The sequence below is a fragment of the Macrotis lagotis genome, chromosome X (assembly GCF_037893015.1).
Source record: "Macrotis lagotis isolate mMagLag1 chromosome X, bilby.v1.9.chrom.fasta, whole genome shotgun sequence".
Classification (NCBI taxonomy): Eukaryota; Metazoa; Chordata; class Mammalia; order Peramelemorphia; family Peramelidae; genus Macrotis; species Macrotis lagotis.
In genome coordinates, this window is record NC_133666.1 from 241,826,469 (window position 1) to 241,842,690 (window position 16,222).

At 34.1% G+C, this 16,222-nt stretch overlaps 1 protein-coding gene across 1 annotated transcript in view; it reads left to right on the forward strand.

Moving 5' to 3' along the window:
* The first annotated feature begins 1,049 nt into the window (after positions 1-1,049).
* LOC141502131 (transportin-1-like) overlaps positions 1,050-16,222 on the forward strand; it is a 51,993-nt gene continuing 36,820 nt past the window's right edge. The window contains exons 1-4 of the mRNA XM_074206724.1: positions 1,050-1,581; positions 3,861-3,942; positions 10,481-10,603; positions 13,240-13,358. Of these exons, the coding sequence (XP_074062825.1) occupies positions 1,532-1,581; positions 3,861-3,942; positions 10,481-10,603; positions 13,240-13,358 (374 nt within the window). The 5' untranslated portion in view covers positions 1,050-1,531. The remainder of the gene's footprint in view (positions 1,582-3,860; positions 3,943-10,480; positions 10,604-13,239; positions 13,359-16,222) is intronic.

The window sequence follows — 16,222 nt, forward strand, 5'->3', positions numbered from 1 at the left end:
TGATTCTGAAGATTATAATACGTGTTAAGGATGCTTACATCACATTGACTTTTTTCATTGTCAAATAAAGTGGTTAGAGGTTTATAATTAATTTTATTACCCACTAGTAACCTTTAGAAATTTGTTTTAATTTCACATTAAAAGTCTGAAGTTAGTTTTCTGACATTCCATTTCTTATAAATATTTTTAATGAAACAGAATAAAATATACCTTGTATGTAAAGCATTTTCTTATGCTTGAGTTCTGAGTCCAGTCTCTTCTTTTTATAATCTGTTGTCTAAAGTTGTACAAAATACAAGAAAATTTAATTTAATTTTAATGTTAATTTTTTAAATTTCTTAGGTTAGAATGGAAATTAGAAAGTTTTATAAAGCATTTAAAAAAACTTTTTAGCTACATTATGATCTTCCTATCCTGCTTCACTTCCCCATAAGAAATGTACCTTGCCCTATTTCAGACATGACATATATTCCAGACAGAATTTTTAAAAAAAATCTTTTTCTTAGTATTTTAGTAAAGTTTTGGAAAAAATATAGATTTTTTTCCCCTCAGGAGTTATTTATTACCTGAGCAAAATTCACTTAGCATTTCCAACTAATACTGTGAAAATATGCTGAAAAGGGATCTTTAAACCAAGTTAAATTTCTTTTATACAGCAGACTTAACTCAGTTAAAAACATTTATTTAAGTTTCAAAGTAGTTCCTCTACTTTTATTGAATAATAATACATTTACTATTGGAATGTATTTGGAAATGAGTTGAATCTTCATGTTAAAGATCTGAAGAAACAGTTATATTCCTCATAAAAGAAAAGGAGTTTGAGGATAACCTTCTTGAAGTGTAAATGCATACATCATAATAGATGGTTTAAATTGCCCACTCAGAACTAGAAAGGTAAGGTGTGAGTTACAGAATACATCAGATTTTAAATAGTATTTCTAAAAAATCTATCTTATAGTATTTATAGTGTATACTGATTAATTTGACCTGAAAGTTGCTTTAATTTTTTCTTAGTATTATTTATTTGAAGATTTTTTTCCTCTGTTTTACCAATACCAAAAATGCCAGTTGAAAAGGTAGATTACTCTTTTTTTGCTTTTTGAGGGTTTTTTGCAAGGAATTGGCACTTGCCCAGTGCCATACAACTAGGTAATTAAGTGTCTGAGGCCGAATTTGAACTCAGGTACTCCTGACTCCAGGGCCCGTGCTCTATCCACTGCACCACCTAGCTGCCCCTTAGATTAATCTTCATGAAGGCAACCTTTTTTTTTTCCTTGATAAACTTAAAAATCTGTGAATATTTTTAGATTCCCTTTTAGGTTATAAAAGAAGAAAATATAAATTCACATGAAGATAAAGATTAAATGTCAAACCTAATTTTAAGTGCATATGAATTTCATTCTAAAATGTTTTTAATGTTTTAATATTTGAATTTTGTCTTTTGTAGGGTGCATTTGGAGCCCTTCAGAAAATATGCGAAGATTCTGCTGAAATTTTAGATAGTGATGTTTTAGACCGTCCACTTAACATCATGATTCCTAAATTTTTACAGTTCTTCAAACATAGTAGTCCCAAAATAAGGTATACCAAAATGCAGTTTTGGAGTTCTAAGAAAATTTAAATAACCTTATCAGAACTGAGCATTACTACTTTTTTGTTTATTTCTCTCAAGAGAGAGTAAATTATTCCATATAAATGACTTCTCCAAAACTTGGAAAATTAAAATCTTTCTGCCCTTTATTTTCTTAAATTTTAGGACTTTTAAAAAAAAATTTCCCACTTCCAAATTCTTTCCCTCTCCATACCTCCACCTTTTCTTCTTTAACACAAGGTACAACAATGCAATAAAAAAAATTTTATTTGAGTCATTTAGGAGAAAAAAGAACATTAAAATTTCATTTTGTTTCAGCCTCCTCTACCACCCTTTTTGTATTTTTTTCCCAGTACTGGGGAAAAGTTTCCTTGAGTGGAAGCTAGAAAGAATCTACTATTGGGTGTGTGTATATAATTTAATTGCTGATTGATAAGTTAACATTTAGCTGAAATTCACATCATTCCAATGTTTTTCTTATCCATGTATTTGTTATTTGAAGCTTTTTATATCTAATCAGTTGCCACTTTTGTGAAAAATGGTAGCTTGTACTGCTTTTAATTTGTTGTAGATTAGGAAACTAAATAACAAGAGTGTTAGTAGGCAGAATAGTGATTAAAATATTCTTACTGTGAATGTTTCATGGTATCATCCATGGAATAAAGTGAAGTAACATTTTTTCCATTTTTATTGTAGTAGTTTCAAGTATTTTTCAAAAGTTTATATTAGGAATCAGCTTTTTTTCCCTAAAATTTTGATTAGCATGTATTTAGTTTCAAGATAAGTAGAGCATTATATGCCTATATTTTGGTTGCTTCATTTGATTTCCTTTGGGTTTATCATGTCTTAAAATCAGAAGGAATTCAAGAAGTGTGATTTCTAATTTTTTATACTATACAATGCAGTATAATTAGAACATGGAATACAAAATACAGGCTTATTGGAATCACATTGTTAGCTAATAGTATTTTGAACTGCAAAATACAAAGATAATAAATTGTAGGTAGTAGAGAAAGAGAAATGATCATTGAGAGTTAACATTTAATTATTAAATTCATATAGTCTTACTATCCTTGTCTCATTTCTAAACTGTTAAGAGGGTGACAGGGAAATCATTTATCTTCATAGATTGCCTCTTACTATTGTAAGATATACCATATTATTGTATGGTAAATATCATCTCTTTACCTCCCTCCCACCCCTTTGCAGACAAGACTAACTTACTATCATTTAGTCTAAATTCTTAGATTTTGGAACATCATTGCTGGCTACCAAACAGCCAAGACTATAAGAAATGACATAAAATAGCTAATGAAGTGCAAAAAACAATATTTGTTATATTTTTCAAATAGTGTCACAGAGGAAATAGGTTTTAAATTTTGATGTAATTCTAACTAGAAGTATGACTAGATTGTTTAGTCATATACATAAGTATTTTTGAAATTATCGATTCACTAATCATAAATAGCAGTCTTTAATGACTTTTTTGTTTTTGTTAGGCATTGGTTAAATGGCTTGCCCAAAGTCACCCAGCTAGGTAATTATTAAATGTGTATGAGGTTGGATTTGAACTCAGGTACTCCTGACTCCAGGGTTGGTGCTCTATCCACTGCACCACCTAGCTAGCCACCCCCACCCCCCTTATACATATTAAGTTTTCTGTAATAATTGCTTTTAATAATGATGAGTGTGCACTCAAGACTTCAGATAGATAGATAGATATAGTCTCGGGCATGTTGGTCAACTGTAATGTTCTTTGAAATTATTAGAAAGAAGCTTTACAATTGGAAGTTTATAGGCTAGCAGTTGGTAGAAACGTTTCCACCTTAACTCCTCTCTCTTTGAGTTTCCTCTTTTTAAATAAACAGATCAGTTAAACTTTCTGGGGCTGAGTTTTCTCATCTATAAAATAAAAGGATTGGACTGAGGTCCTTTACAACTCAAGAATTTCTTTTATAATCAAGGAGTATCAGGATACTTTTTACTTTCCTGTCGTCTCTAATTAGCTTTTTTGTTTCCTGCCTTTTAAAAATAAAAATTGAGAAACAAGCTGTAGTTTTTTTGCTTAAAACTACAAGTTCTTTGATGACTAGTAGAATATATTTAAGTAGGTTAACCTGCCTTGGAGGAGATGGTATCCTAAAAAATTGTTGATTAATGAACTATATAAGAATCTCTTAAAATGTTTGGTCATAATGTCATTTTTGTTTCTGGTATTTCTGAAAGCCAAAATCATGTTCGTTCCTAAATTTATGCATTTTACTTCTAGGTCTCATGCTGTTGCATGTGTCAATCAATTTATCATCAGTAGAACCCAAGCTCTGATGTTACATATTGATTCTTTTATTGAGGTAAGTTATTTTGTTGTTGTTTTTAAAGTGTATGTGGTAATACTAATTGATTTAGTATTATTTCTTTATAATTGTATGAAAAACCTTATTATTTTGTTCCAAATATTTTCATACTTTCTTTTCAGCAGTTAAAATCAGAAAAGTATAAAGAAGAAAAGTTGTTCTTTTAAAAATTTTAATAACTAGCATTGTATGATCCATTTCTCCATGACTTAACTAAGCTTGTAGCTAAGTTATGGTAGATTTGAATTTGGTAGTTTGTCTTAAAATATTGTGAGTGAAATCTCATGTATTTTAGAAATAATTAAATCTTATTCTGTTTTATGTATCTAAAGTTCATGGAAATTGTAATTATCCTCTCCTTAAATACCCCTACCCCACCCTGATTCCTAGCATATATAATTATATTTTTTTAAATGGAGTATAGACTCAAAATTCAAGGAATAGTAAATTTGAATAGAGCATCCTATTTTTCCATTGATGTTCATTTTAAAGTTGGCTGTGCATCAGATGGAAATGGAAAGGAGAAAAGACTGTAGATGTGACATTTTTAAAAAACTTTGTGATACAGTGTAGAGGAATATTTCATGCAGAAAATTTAATACTATGTTGTCCTACAAATATGGAAAGTAGAAATACAGTGTGGGATCTGTGCATTTTCCCACTTGTACATTTTTTGTGTTGTTTTTTGTTTTGTTTTGTTTTGTTTTGCAAGGCAATGGGGCTAAGTGGCTTGCCCAAGGCCACACAGCTAGGTAATTATTATGTGTCTGAGACCGGATTTGAACTCCTGACTCCAGAGCCAGTGTTCTATCCACTGCACCACCTAGCCGCCCCCCCACTTGTACTTTTTGTCAGTACTTTCTGTCAAGGTAGTTCCTTGTGAAATTAATTGTAAAATTTCCAGTCTTAGATTGAAAACTCCTGTATTTACTTTATACTGAAACTATTCTGTTTTTCTCATAACTATTAGACAGAAAATTAATGTTTGGGCTTTCATTAATATCCACAGACCTGTCCTGATAAACCATTTTGATTGTTCTTATCATTAAACCTTAGAATGTTATAGCTAAAAAGCAGTTTTTTTCTTTGAAATATTAAATTAGCAGGGCAACAGAGCAGCATGGTACAAATAACTAAAGCAGTTCTTAGGGGGTTCCTGCCGCACTCCTGAATTGAGGTGTTAGAACTACATATTCAGTTTCTGCTTTCAGCATCTGACTCTTCTGTGACCACATTTAAGATTTCCTTGGCAAAGACAACTGTAATGATTTGCCATTTCCTTTTCTAGCCAGTTATTACAGATGAAGAAACTGAGACAAATGTGACTTGCTTAGGATTACACATCTAGTTAAATACCTGGGTCCAATTGAACTCAGGAAGATGAATCTGACTGCAGGTCTGTTCATCCAATCCACTGTGCCTCTAATTCCTTAACATATTCTTGTCATTTTGGTGACTATCATGGAATAAATCGCAGTATTTGTTTGGGGGTAGTTAAGCCTTGAAGGTTTTAACTTCTACTTCGGAAAAACATTTTTTTTTTAAATTCAGAAAAGTATAGTCTAGATATACTTAGTAAATATCTATCATAAAAATTTTAATTTAAAGCAGCCAAACTAAGTAAACTTAAATATAAGCTTTCTAATACCATGTTGCAGGAAGTGAATACTATGTATCGAATATTAACTGTGATAAATATACTTTTTTTCCCCCTGCCTCCCCTCCTGTAGCATTTCAGTTTTATCTCTTTCACCTTAATCTTAGTCTTAAAAGCTATCCTTGCTCTTTACTAAGGAGTAACAAAGACTCCACTGGCTCTTCAGTCTGCCTGGCTTATCTCTTAACTTTTCTAAATCTTTTTAGTTCTACTCTCTGATTTTTGTAGAGTAGGGTTTTTTGTTTGAAGTCATGTTACGGTTTCTGATCTCTGCTGTCTAATTCTCTCTTAAGACCACTTTAAATTTTACAACCTGATTTCTTAAAGGAGGCAAACCGAGATAATTAGTTCACATACCACAATCAAGAAATATTAAGCATGTGTCTCATACACACAATATGTGAATATCAGTGTATATACATGTCTAAAATGTTTTAATCTTGAAGTTACTTTCATTTTAAACTTTGACATAGTTGTCAGTTTTGAAGTGCATCTCTGCTTGTTGAATCTGAAGATGTCAATCATTGTCAGATACTAGTTCTTAAAAATAAACCTTACTATATAGAGGACCAATAGCAGCAATTGCTAAACAATGTTATAGCACTTACTATGTATCAGGCATTGTGAAACATTTTACAATTATCATCTTCACAACTTCCCTGAAAAGTAGATGCTATTATCCCTTTCTTACAGTTGAGGAAACTAGGGAAGGATCACACAGATTTGAACTCAGGTCTTTCTAACTGCAGGCCTGGTATTGTATCTGCTGTACCACCTAGCTGCTCCATTAAGGGAAACCAGGTATTTAGACAATGGCAGCAGCAAGAATAAGAAGGCAAGAAGTTAGGACTCTTCCCCCATTCCCAAGGTTATAAAACTTATTAATGTATTTACTGCAGGAAAGTATGGCATTCTTTTTTTTAAGAAATTCCTTTATATATTCATTAACACAGGAATATTTCATTCAAAGGGGATGGAGCAAGATATAAAACTTTTTATATCTTAAATAATTCTTTAGTTTAGCCTTCTTCTCTCTATAAGCATTATAGATTCAGTGCCTCCTTCCTTTCCCATTACAAACAATGTTTCAGGCAATGGGGTTAAAGTGACTTACCCAAGGTCACACAGCTAGGTAATTAATAAGTGTCTGAGATGGGATTTGAATTCAGGTCCTCCTGACTTTAGGGCCAGTACTCTATTCATTGCATTCCTGGCCACTCTAGGAAAATTATATGCAGTAAGAACCTTACTTTTTCTAGTCATATGGTCAAAGACAGCCATTCCTCTTTTAAGTTTAGATGCCATGCTGTGGATGTTTAAAAAAAAGATCTTTATTTGGTCTTCATAGAGTATTCTTTTTCCTCTTCAGTGTATAAGTAATCTTATTTGGGCAGTCCTAAATGTGCCACAGTGTGCTTTTCTTTAAACCCTTTGATTGTTCTCTGTTACCTCAAGGACAAAATACAAACTCCTCAGTTTTTCTCTAAAGATTTCTCTATAACTGACTTGAATTGACACTTCAACATTATTTCATATTATTCCTACTCATGGTTTCCCTGTCATGCACTCTGCATTCCAGTCAAACCAGTTTGCTAGTTGTCAATTTTTTGTTTGTTTTTGCAAGGCATTGGGGTTAAGTGACTTGCCCAAGGCCACACAGCTATGGAATTAATAAGTGCCTGAGGCCAAATTTGAACTCAGGTCCTCCTTACTCCAGGGCCGGTGATCTATCCACTGTGCCACCTAGCCGCCCCTAGTACTCCAATTTTGATTTTCCATTTCCTGCCTCAGCTCCATCTTTCAGAATTGCTGTTTACATGCTAATTTCTCTTAAGAAGCCTTTCTCAATTCCTTTACTATTAATTTTCTCCCTCTTAAAACTTAAAATTTTCTTAGCATTTCATGTGTTGTAAACTCCTTTAGGGAAGGAACTATAACCCTAAGGGATAACACACTATTTTGCATCTAATATTTCAATTAAATCAAAGTGGTCATTAGTAAAACTGCATTCCAAGACTTGGAAGAGTCCAGAACCAAAGTAAGGGTCCTAAAAACTGGTAACAAGACAAATTATAAGAAAGCTTACCAAAATAGTTGTCACATTTAATATTTAGCAAACTGAGAACATGCAAAGTTAGGACTGCTTTGCTTTGGTGCTTATTTATCTCTACATCTTCCAGAAGGGAGGCAGCTGATAGGAATTATAGAGGATAAAAATGTCCAAGACTTATAAGAAGAACCCTCAAGGACCAAAACTCATTAGTATTTTTTTTTCATTAAAAACAATTCAAGGGGGCGGCTAGGTGGCACAGTGGATAGAGCACCGGCCTTGGAGTCAGGAGTACCTGAATTCAAATTTGGCCTCAGACACTTAATTACTTAGTTGTGTGGCCTTGGGCAAGCCACTTATAACCCCATTGCCTTGCAAAAAAACTAAAAAAAAAACACCAATTCAAACAGTTTGCTGACAAACATATTTCCTTATGCCACTCTTCAAGGCTTGGTTCATGTGCCATCTCTTCCTTGAAGAGTTTCCTAATTATCAATTCCACTCCAAAATAACTCAACATTACACTATCATACCACCTTTAATTGAAATAGGAACTACTACACTAGTCATATTCTTCCACTCTATGTAATATACTATATGAAGTAATGAAGGGTACTTTTTAGGAGATGAAATTGGAAGTGGAGCATAAGCTGATCACACATTCAGAACATGGGTTCTTAATTTTTTGTGTTTTTAGGAGATCCTTCTGGCAGGATAGAAAAACTTGTAGACTTCTTAGAATAATAACATTAAATGCACAAAATAAGATTGCAAAGGAAAATGATTACGAAATACAGTTTTAATGTTTTAAAAATAAGTTTGCAGACTCTGTATTGAAGAAAACCTAGTGGAGATAAAAATGCTTATTTCTGAACAAGAATCTTATCTATAGCATTTTCAACAAATAGTCATCCAACCTTTGCTTAAAAACCTTCAGGGATGGGAATTAACACATGTTCAAATAACCTACTCCTGTGAATGGTTTCAGTTGTTTTAATAAGTACAGCCTTTCTTTTCAAGTCTGTTTATATGTCCCATTGTTCCTAATTCTGCCCTCTGGGGCAAAGCAAAAGAAACATATTACTTTCCTTATGATCAGCTTCCCAGTACTTGGAGACTATGTATTGCGTCATCCCTCTCCCCTCCCCTTACCCATGTACACTTTTCTGGACTAAAATCTCCCAGTTTCTTCACCTGGTCCCTATGGCATGATTTTGTGATCTTTCTTTCATACCCGACTTTTCTTAACAAACTTTACTCTCCCATCTTATGAATGACCCATCACTTATAAATGGCTAGTTAAAATTTTATATTTTGTCTTTGCAACATAATTAAAATACCAAACTACTTTTGTTTGTCATTATTTAATGAAATACCCACTATTTTTTTTTTAATGAGTATCCTGAAACTTATTTAGAGAAATTCTGTAAGATACCATAGAATATTTGTGGAGGAAATTACTTCTAAAATAAAACTAGGCACAGCAGGGTAGGTAAGGAAGGAATTTGGCATAACTCTTTACCTTTTGGTATAATGGAGAGAGAATTGACCTCAAAGCCTAGAAGGCCAGATTCAGTCCCTGCTACGGTGCTGACACTTATTGAATTGTGACTAAGGGTTGATCTCTTACGCTAAATGGTGCTGAGTTGCATTAGTAGAATGAATTTCCTCATTGCTGCAAATGGTATATTTGCCCACTGTCTAGTGCTTGTGTAATCTTTAGGATCTTTGTGACCAAAGAATCCTTCCTATTTTCTGGAGTTGATGAGTTATATATTTTTCTACTGTATCATTCATCTGATGGTGTAGGAGAAACATCCTCATCATCACAGATAAAAAATAAATGAAAATGCCCACTCTGATAAATGGTTATCAGAAGTGCTGACTGTTAACACCTAACCATATCCTGTCAGCTTTCTGATTATCTGGTTAGTGCTGGATATCACATTACTAGGAATTGTATTGATAAGTTGTAACTTTTTAACACAAAACTTTTCAACAAGGTGGGGGGGGAGAGTTGTTGCAAGGCTGTGGGGTTTAAATAACTTGCCAAATTTACATAGCCAGGTAATTATTAAGTATCTAAGGTCAAATTTGAACTCAGGTCCTCCTAACTCTAGGACTGGTACTCTATCCATTGTACCACCTAGCTGCCCCTTTTCAACAAAATTATGGCAAATTCTACTAATATCTTGATGTGTCTTGTCCATTTTTATTTTACATTATTCTTGTGACTTTTCATGATGCCCATACAAGAACAGTCACACACATTGTTGTAATTTTGTGGCAAGTTAAGGAACAAAATTATGTGTTGGTCTATGGAGCCATGTGGCAAGTGTCAGCAAGTAGTCTTGATTAAGTAAAAAAAGGCAACATAAAGTCCTGATATACTTCCTCTTTGTGATTGTCCAGAGGGACAGTTTGAACCTGGGCTTTTGATGCCACATATAGCATCTCTCCTTCCCCCACACCACTTCTCGTTTGTAAAAATAGCTGAATGTGTGACATAGTAGAATGAGACCAGGGACTGGTCTGGAGGAAAGACTTCCCTATTAGGTGATATCATTAATTTGTGGGGGTTTTGCCCCTCCCCCTTCTAAGTACATATTAGAATGTTATAGAAAGATGAAAATTATCAGCCTGTAAGGTATAAAATTTGCTAGGTTCAAAGTGATAGTCATATTGAAGAAAACATTGTTTCACTGGTGTATTTGAAAATGTGTTTAATTAAATTTAATTTTGATTTGGGCACAAATTTATTTGGTTCTACATAAACTTTTTCTGTTTTGGAGATTTGGAAAAATTAAATTTTACTTCTCGTGTAATAGAATCTGTTTGCATTGGCTGGTGATGAAGAGCCAGAGGTACGGAAAAATGTGTGTCGGGCTCTTGTGATGCTACTCGAAGTCCGAATGGATCGTCTGCTTCCTCATATGCATAATATAGTTGAGGTAATTATTAATTATGATTTAGTAATGTGACTTCCTTTCCTGATTTAAGATAAATGTGGAAATGTATTCTTTTAGATACTATGATTAAACTTTTTTATGATCATTATTAAAATAGGCAGGCTTATATTTAAATTTTGTTCCTAAACAAAACAATTAAGAACATATTAGTTTATTGTTTTTAATGAATGTTCTTTCCAGGGTAGATTATAATTTTTTAGAATTAAAATTATGACATCCACTCTTATATGTTTAAGGTTAAAGCTTATGACTGTATTTCTTGGTTGTAGCCAATAATTTGATTTGATGTGTATGTTTTACCATAGAAGAATTTTTGAGAAGCATGGATGTAACTTGAAAAGTCAGTAATCTCAAAGAATTTATCATCTCAGTTTTTAAAAGGTTCTGGTTTAGTATACACTGTCATGCCATGCACATGTAAACCAAACAAATTAATGTTAATCATTGAGGAAAATTTTACTTCTTGCATTATTACTTCAACTTTATATTCAATGAGTGATGTTAGTGATTGCTATCAGTTCTGCTTGTAGTTGTGTTTACCCTTTAAAAATAGGCTATTCAATTACATAAAAGTTCATATTAGCCAGAGAGTGGCTGTGGAGCAAACTTATGGAAGCTAAGTTTTTTAGGTACTGGGAAATAATGGGGCCCAAAGCACAAATGGTAGGTAATTTCAAATGACGAGATAGACTAGACATAAATGAGGAGACAGATAAAGAGAACCAAAAAGACCCATGTACTAGTATAAAAGTAAGTACTAACTTGATCTGCATGAAGTTGGCATAAAATATATATTAAATGCATACTGTGTGTGCCAGGAAAACAAAAAAGAGCAGAAAGAAAAAAATAAACAAATTAATTTTTAAAAAAAGAGCAGAAAGACAACCCTGCCCTTCAGGAGCTTCCAGTCTAATGGGATAGACAACATGCAACCACCTTGTCAAAACAAGCTGGATACAGCATAAATTGGAAACAATCAGCAAAGAAGGTCCTTGAGGGGTGATTGGGAAAGGCTCCTTGTAGAAGGTCAGTTTGGCCATGATTTGAAGGAAATAGAAGGAGGAAGAGTTTCTAGACATAGGGAACAACCAGTTAATATGTCCAGAAGCAGGAGAGCTGGGTCTTGTTTGAAGAACAGCAAGGAGGCCGGTGTCACTGAATCAAAGGAGTGAGGTGTATGAGATGCAAGAAGCCTGGGAAAGGGCTTTTATAAAGATCTCCTGGAGGTAATAGGATGGCACTGGGGGGTTTTGATAGCTGAGTGGAGGGTGAACTAGAACTGAGAGAGACTTGTAACCTCAAGTGTAAAGTGACGAGGGTCTACCTGAGAAAAGAGGCTCTAGGGGTAGGGGTGAAAAAGATAAGGAAAAGTCCACAAGCCTCTTCAACAAATGGGATGATGAGGGTGCCCAAGTGATAGTGAGAAGGAGGATGAAGTCAAGATGCTCAAGGTTAGGCTTCTTGGAATTAGCAGCATAGAAATGATCATTGATCCCTCACCTACCTCCTAGGGTTCTTGGGGGATCAAATAAAATATCAAATAAAAGCCCTTTTGCTTGTTTGAATATTACCTGCCACAGAGTAGGCACTTAATCTAACTTGTAGATTTCTGAAAGCTGGAATAGGGAGATTTGAGGACTTCTGAGGGAGAAATTTTGGGGTGGTTTATTTGGAGATAAAGAGAAAGAGGACAGTGAGCCTGGTAACCCAGGAATGTTCCTCCAATGTAGGTCTGGTTTTTATTAAATATTTTATACTTCTTATCAGTGACATGAATTTTCATGCAGCAGTGGTAAGCTACATTGGCAGGTGGAGAAGGATGTAGGGTAGCTAAAATGCACTACCTTGCCTAAAGAGAGGTAAAAATAAAATAAGAGCATGTGAAAGTTCCACTCCAGTCAGGTTGGGTCTGACACACTGCATTTCCAGCTTAGAATGAGAGGGATACTCAGCTTCCATGTTTTCAAATGTCATATTAAAGGAATCATTTTAAGGTGTTTTGTGATTCTTATGTATGGAAAGGTGAGTCTTTTATTTAGATGTAAAGTTGAACTTCATTTTTAATGCAATTTGTTAATAGTCACATAAATGGCACATTTAGTTATTAATGTTATAGAATATTTTTATCATGAAAAGAATCATAATGGATCCATTTAGTTACCAATTTCGTTTGAAGTATTTTCTTTAAATAAGAAATTTTATACATAAAAATTCAGGAACATTGCATAATATGAGGTGGGTCGTAGGTGTTGGAAGCAGCTTTAGAGTACCTAATTTCTGATTCAAAAATGAAATGACTTAACCAAGGTCATTGGAAGTAGGAACAACAGGGAGTACTCTTTTCTTATTCTAAATCCAGAGAGCTCTTATTCTTCCTCCATTCTACCTCTAGATGCATTTGAAGTAGAAAGAACATTTCCCCAACAATTAATTTACTTCCACTATACAATATAGAATCATAAATTTAGAGATAATCTGAACCAGCCCCATACATTTTACAGAGAGGGCTGATGTGACTTACTTAGATCCACATTGGTAGCATTGCTTTTGTATAGTGTTGTTATTAGTTAGCTTAAACTGCGTAAGCTAATTTTTCGTAAACTTGCTTTATTTTATAGTACATGCTTCAGAGGACCCAAGATCAAGATGAAAATGTGGCTTTGGAAGCTTGTGAATTTTGGCTCACTTTGGCTGAACAGCCAATCTGTAAAGATGTACTCTGTAGACATCTTTCTAAGTAGGTGGAATTTCTCACACTCTCACACTCTTATCACTGTTATTACTGCCTTGGTCTTTTTGGAGTTATTAAATGAATTGAAGGTCATTTTAATAATTATCCTTTATATAGGCAAACTGTAGACAAAAATGTTAATCCCAGACTGGACTTTTGAACACTTTAGACTCAAATTCTCCTAGATGGTGTGCCTTCCTCAGCCCAGCCAGAGCATGGGCTCCCCTTCCCAAGGAACCTTCCTGGAATCCATGTTATGGATATCTATTATGCCCCTATCATTCAACTACTTGGTATTCTGCTTATTTTTTGGCATTTAGTCCTAATAGAATACTAACTTTTTGAGAGAACTGTCTTTGTATCTTTAGCACTTTAGCATACTGCTGTGTTTATCACTTAGTCACATGTGAAACAAGAAATATTGTGAGACAGACTTATCAAAATATATGGCACATGTCCTAGAGGATTGAAATAAAGGAGAGGCCAGTGTGAAGTAGTGGGGAAGGGTTTCCTCAGAGAACTGGAACTTGGAATGGATCTTGAATGATGAATGAATGACCTTTGAACTGGAAGGAGAAGGAGGGAAAGGAGTGAATTGCTCCAAGCAGCAGATAAAGGTCCTGGCATGAGCCAGGAATAAGGTGACTAGCCACATCAGGACCAGTGGTGTATATGGGAATGGGAGACATTCTCACCAGGGGAATAGCATAAACAAGGGGTGTGTGAAGTAAAATGAGTGTGCTTTAGTTCAAGGGACAATGAGGATACTAGTTGGTCAGGTTGTTCATAGGCAAGAAGTAGGTTAATGTGGTACTAGATTATATAGAATTTTGAAGTCCCAAGATGGAGAATTTAGACTGAATTCAGTTGAAAATGGGAAGCCATTGGGGCAGCTAGATGGCACAGTGGATAGAGCACCAGCCCTGGAGACAGGAGGACCTGAGTTCAAATTTGACCTCAGACTCTTAATAATTACCTAGCTATGTGACCTTGGACAAGTCACTTAACCCCCCCCCCCAGTCTTGCAAACCACCTCCCCTGAAAGAAAGAAAGAAGGAAGGAAGGAAGGAAGGAAAGAAAGAAAGAAAGAAAGAAAGAAAGAAAGAAAGAAAGAAAGAAAGATGGGAAGCCATTGCAGGTCCTTGAGCAGGGAAATGGTTGTGAAAGTTGTGTTTTGAGAAGATAATTGTCAATGCAAAAAGATGATTTGAGAAGATATAGTGGATTCTGGATTCTACAAATAGACCAAGAAGATTGATGATGATTTCTAAAAGCTAGCAGGTGATTATTAAAATCTTTTTTAAACCCTTTAAAAAGACAGATTCTTCAGGAAGTTGTTCTAAGTTAGATAATATTGTTTAAATGAGATGTTTAAATGAGTATGTATGTGTATATTTCATATGTAAGTACTTTGTAAATTATTCCTAATGATTTAATTCTATGTTGGCTTCATTTTTCTACTCAGATAAGTCTGTTGGGCTCTGCACTCAGAGAATGCAAGGTTTTTTTTTTTACCCCTAGCCTAAATGCAAGCTTCACCTACAACTAAATAGGCAAGTCTTCATTCTGAAGTCATATGTGTTCCAAAAGCTTATATATATATGTATATGTATATGTATATGTATATGTATATATAGCACTTTAGATTTCCAAAGCTCGTTCCAAACCATCTGATCCTTAAAACAATCCTGTGAGGTGGGACCTAAATACTCCCAATTTTTCTTTCTTTCTTTCTTTCTTTTTTTTTTAGCAGGGCAATGAGGTTCAGTGACTTGCCCAAGATCACACAAGCTAGGCAATTATTAAATGTTTGAGGCTGGATTTGAACTCAGGTACACCTGGCTCCAAGGCAGGTGCTCTTAGTCACCCCCTATATCTTCATTTTTCAAATGAGAGAAATGAGGCTCATGAGGTTGTAACAAAAGCAGAATTGCAGAATTAATGTTCAAGGTGGTATTTGGAGATGAAATCCTCTTTCCTCTACTATGCTGCCTCTCTAGACATAAATGGGTTTTGGATTATTCCTTCTTTTGGCACCAGACCAATAAATTATAATAATACTTAGAGTAACTGAACTTGTTCTAATTTTTAAAAGTACCTACCCATCACTAGAATTGTTTATTCTTTTCATCATTGTCTCATCAAAATGTTCCTGTAGGTCTATTTCCACATTTGATCCCACTGCTCAAATTTGTCTTTCTCTCTTGTTTTTAGTATACTTTCCACAGTGAATCAGATTCAAGACAATGGGATCTACTGCATTTTTCTACACAGAGATCTGAATGATCACATACCCTTAGTCATGAACCCCTTTGATCATCTGATGAAGCTTATGTATCCCTTCTCAGAATAATGGTTTTATATAATTAAAGGAAGTACTGAGTTTTAGAGGTTAAAAATAGTAAAAATTTCCTTTCCATGCAAATTCAAAGACACCTTGTTGAGCAAAGAGGAGAGTGTTCCATGGATCCCAGGTTAAGAACTTCTTCCTATCATTGGTGATTTTAAAGTTTTTTTGGAGGGAAACCTTCACCTGCACAACTAATGCAAAAAAAAATTTCTTTTAAAATAGCAGAAGGTAGACAAGCTGGTGAAGTGGATACAGAACTGAACCTGGATATAAGAAAGATATTTTAAATCCTGATTCTTACTAACTGCATAACTTTGCATTAGTTTCCACATCTATAAAATAGGCATAAAAATAGCACCTACCTTCTAGAGTTATATGGATTAAATGAAATAAGGTTTAGAAATCACTTTTGCAAAACTTAAAGCATTATATAAATACTATTAAGTAAGCACCTCTAAAGAATAGGAATAAAAGAAAGCAGTAGAATAGAAAGTTAAAATTGTTAATAGAAGCCTTAAGT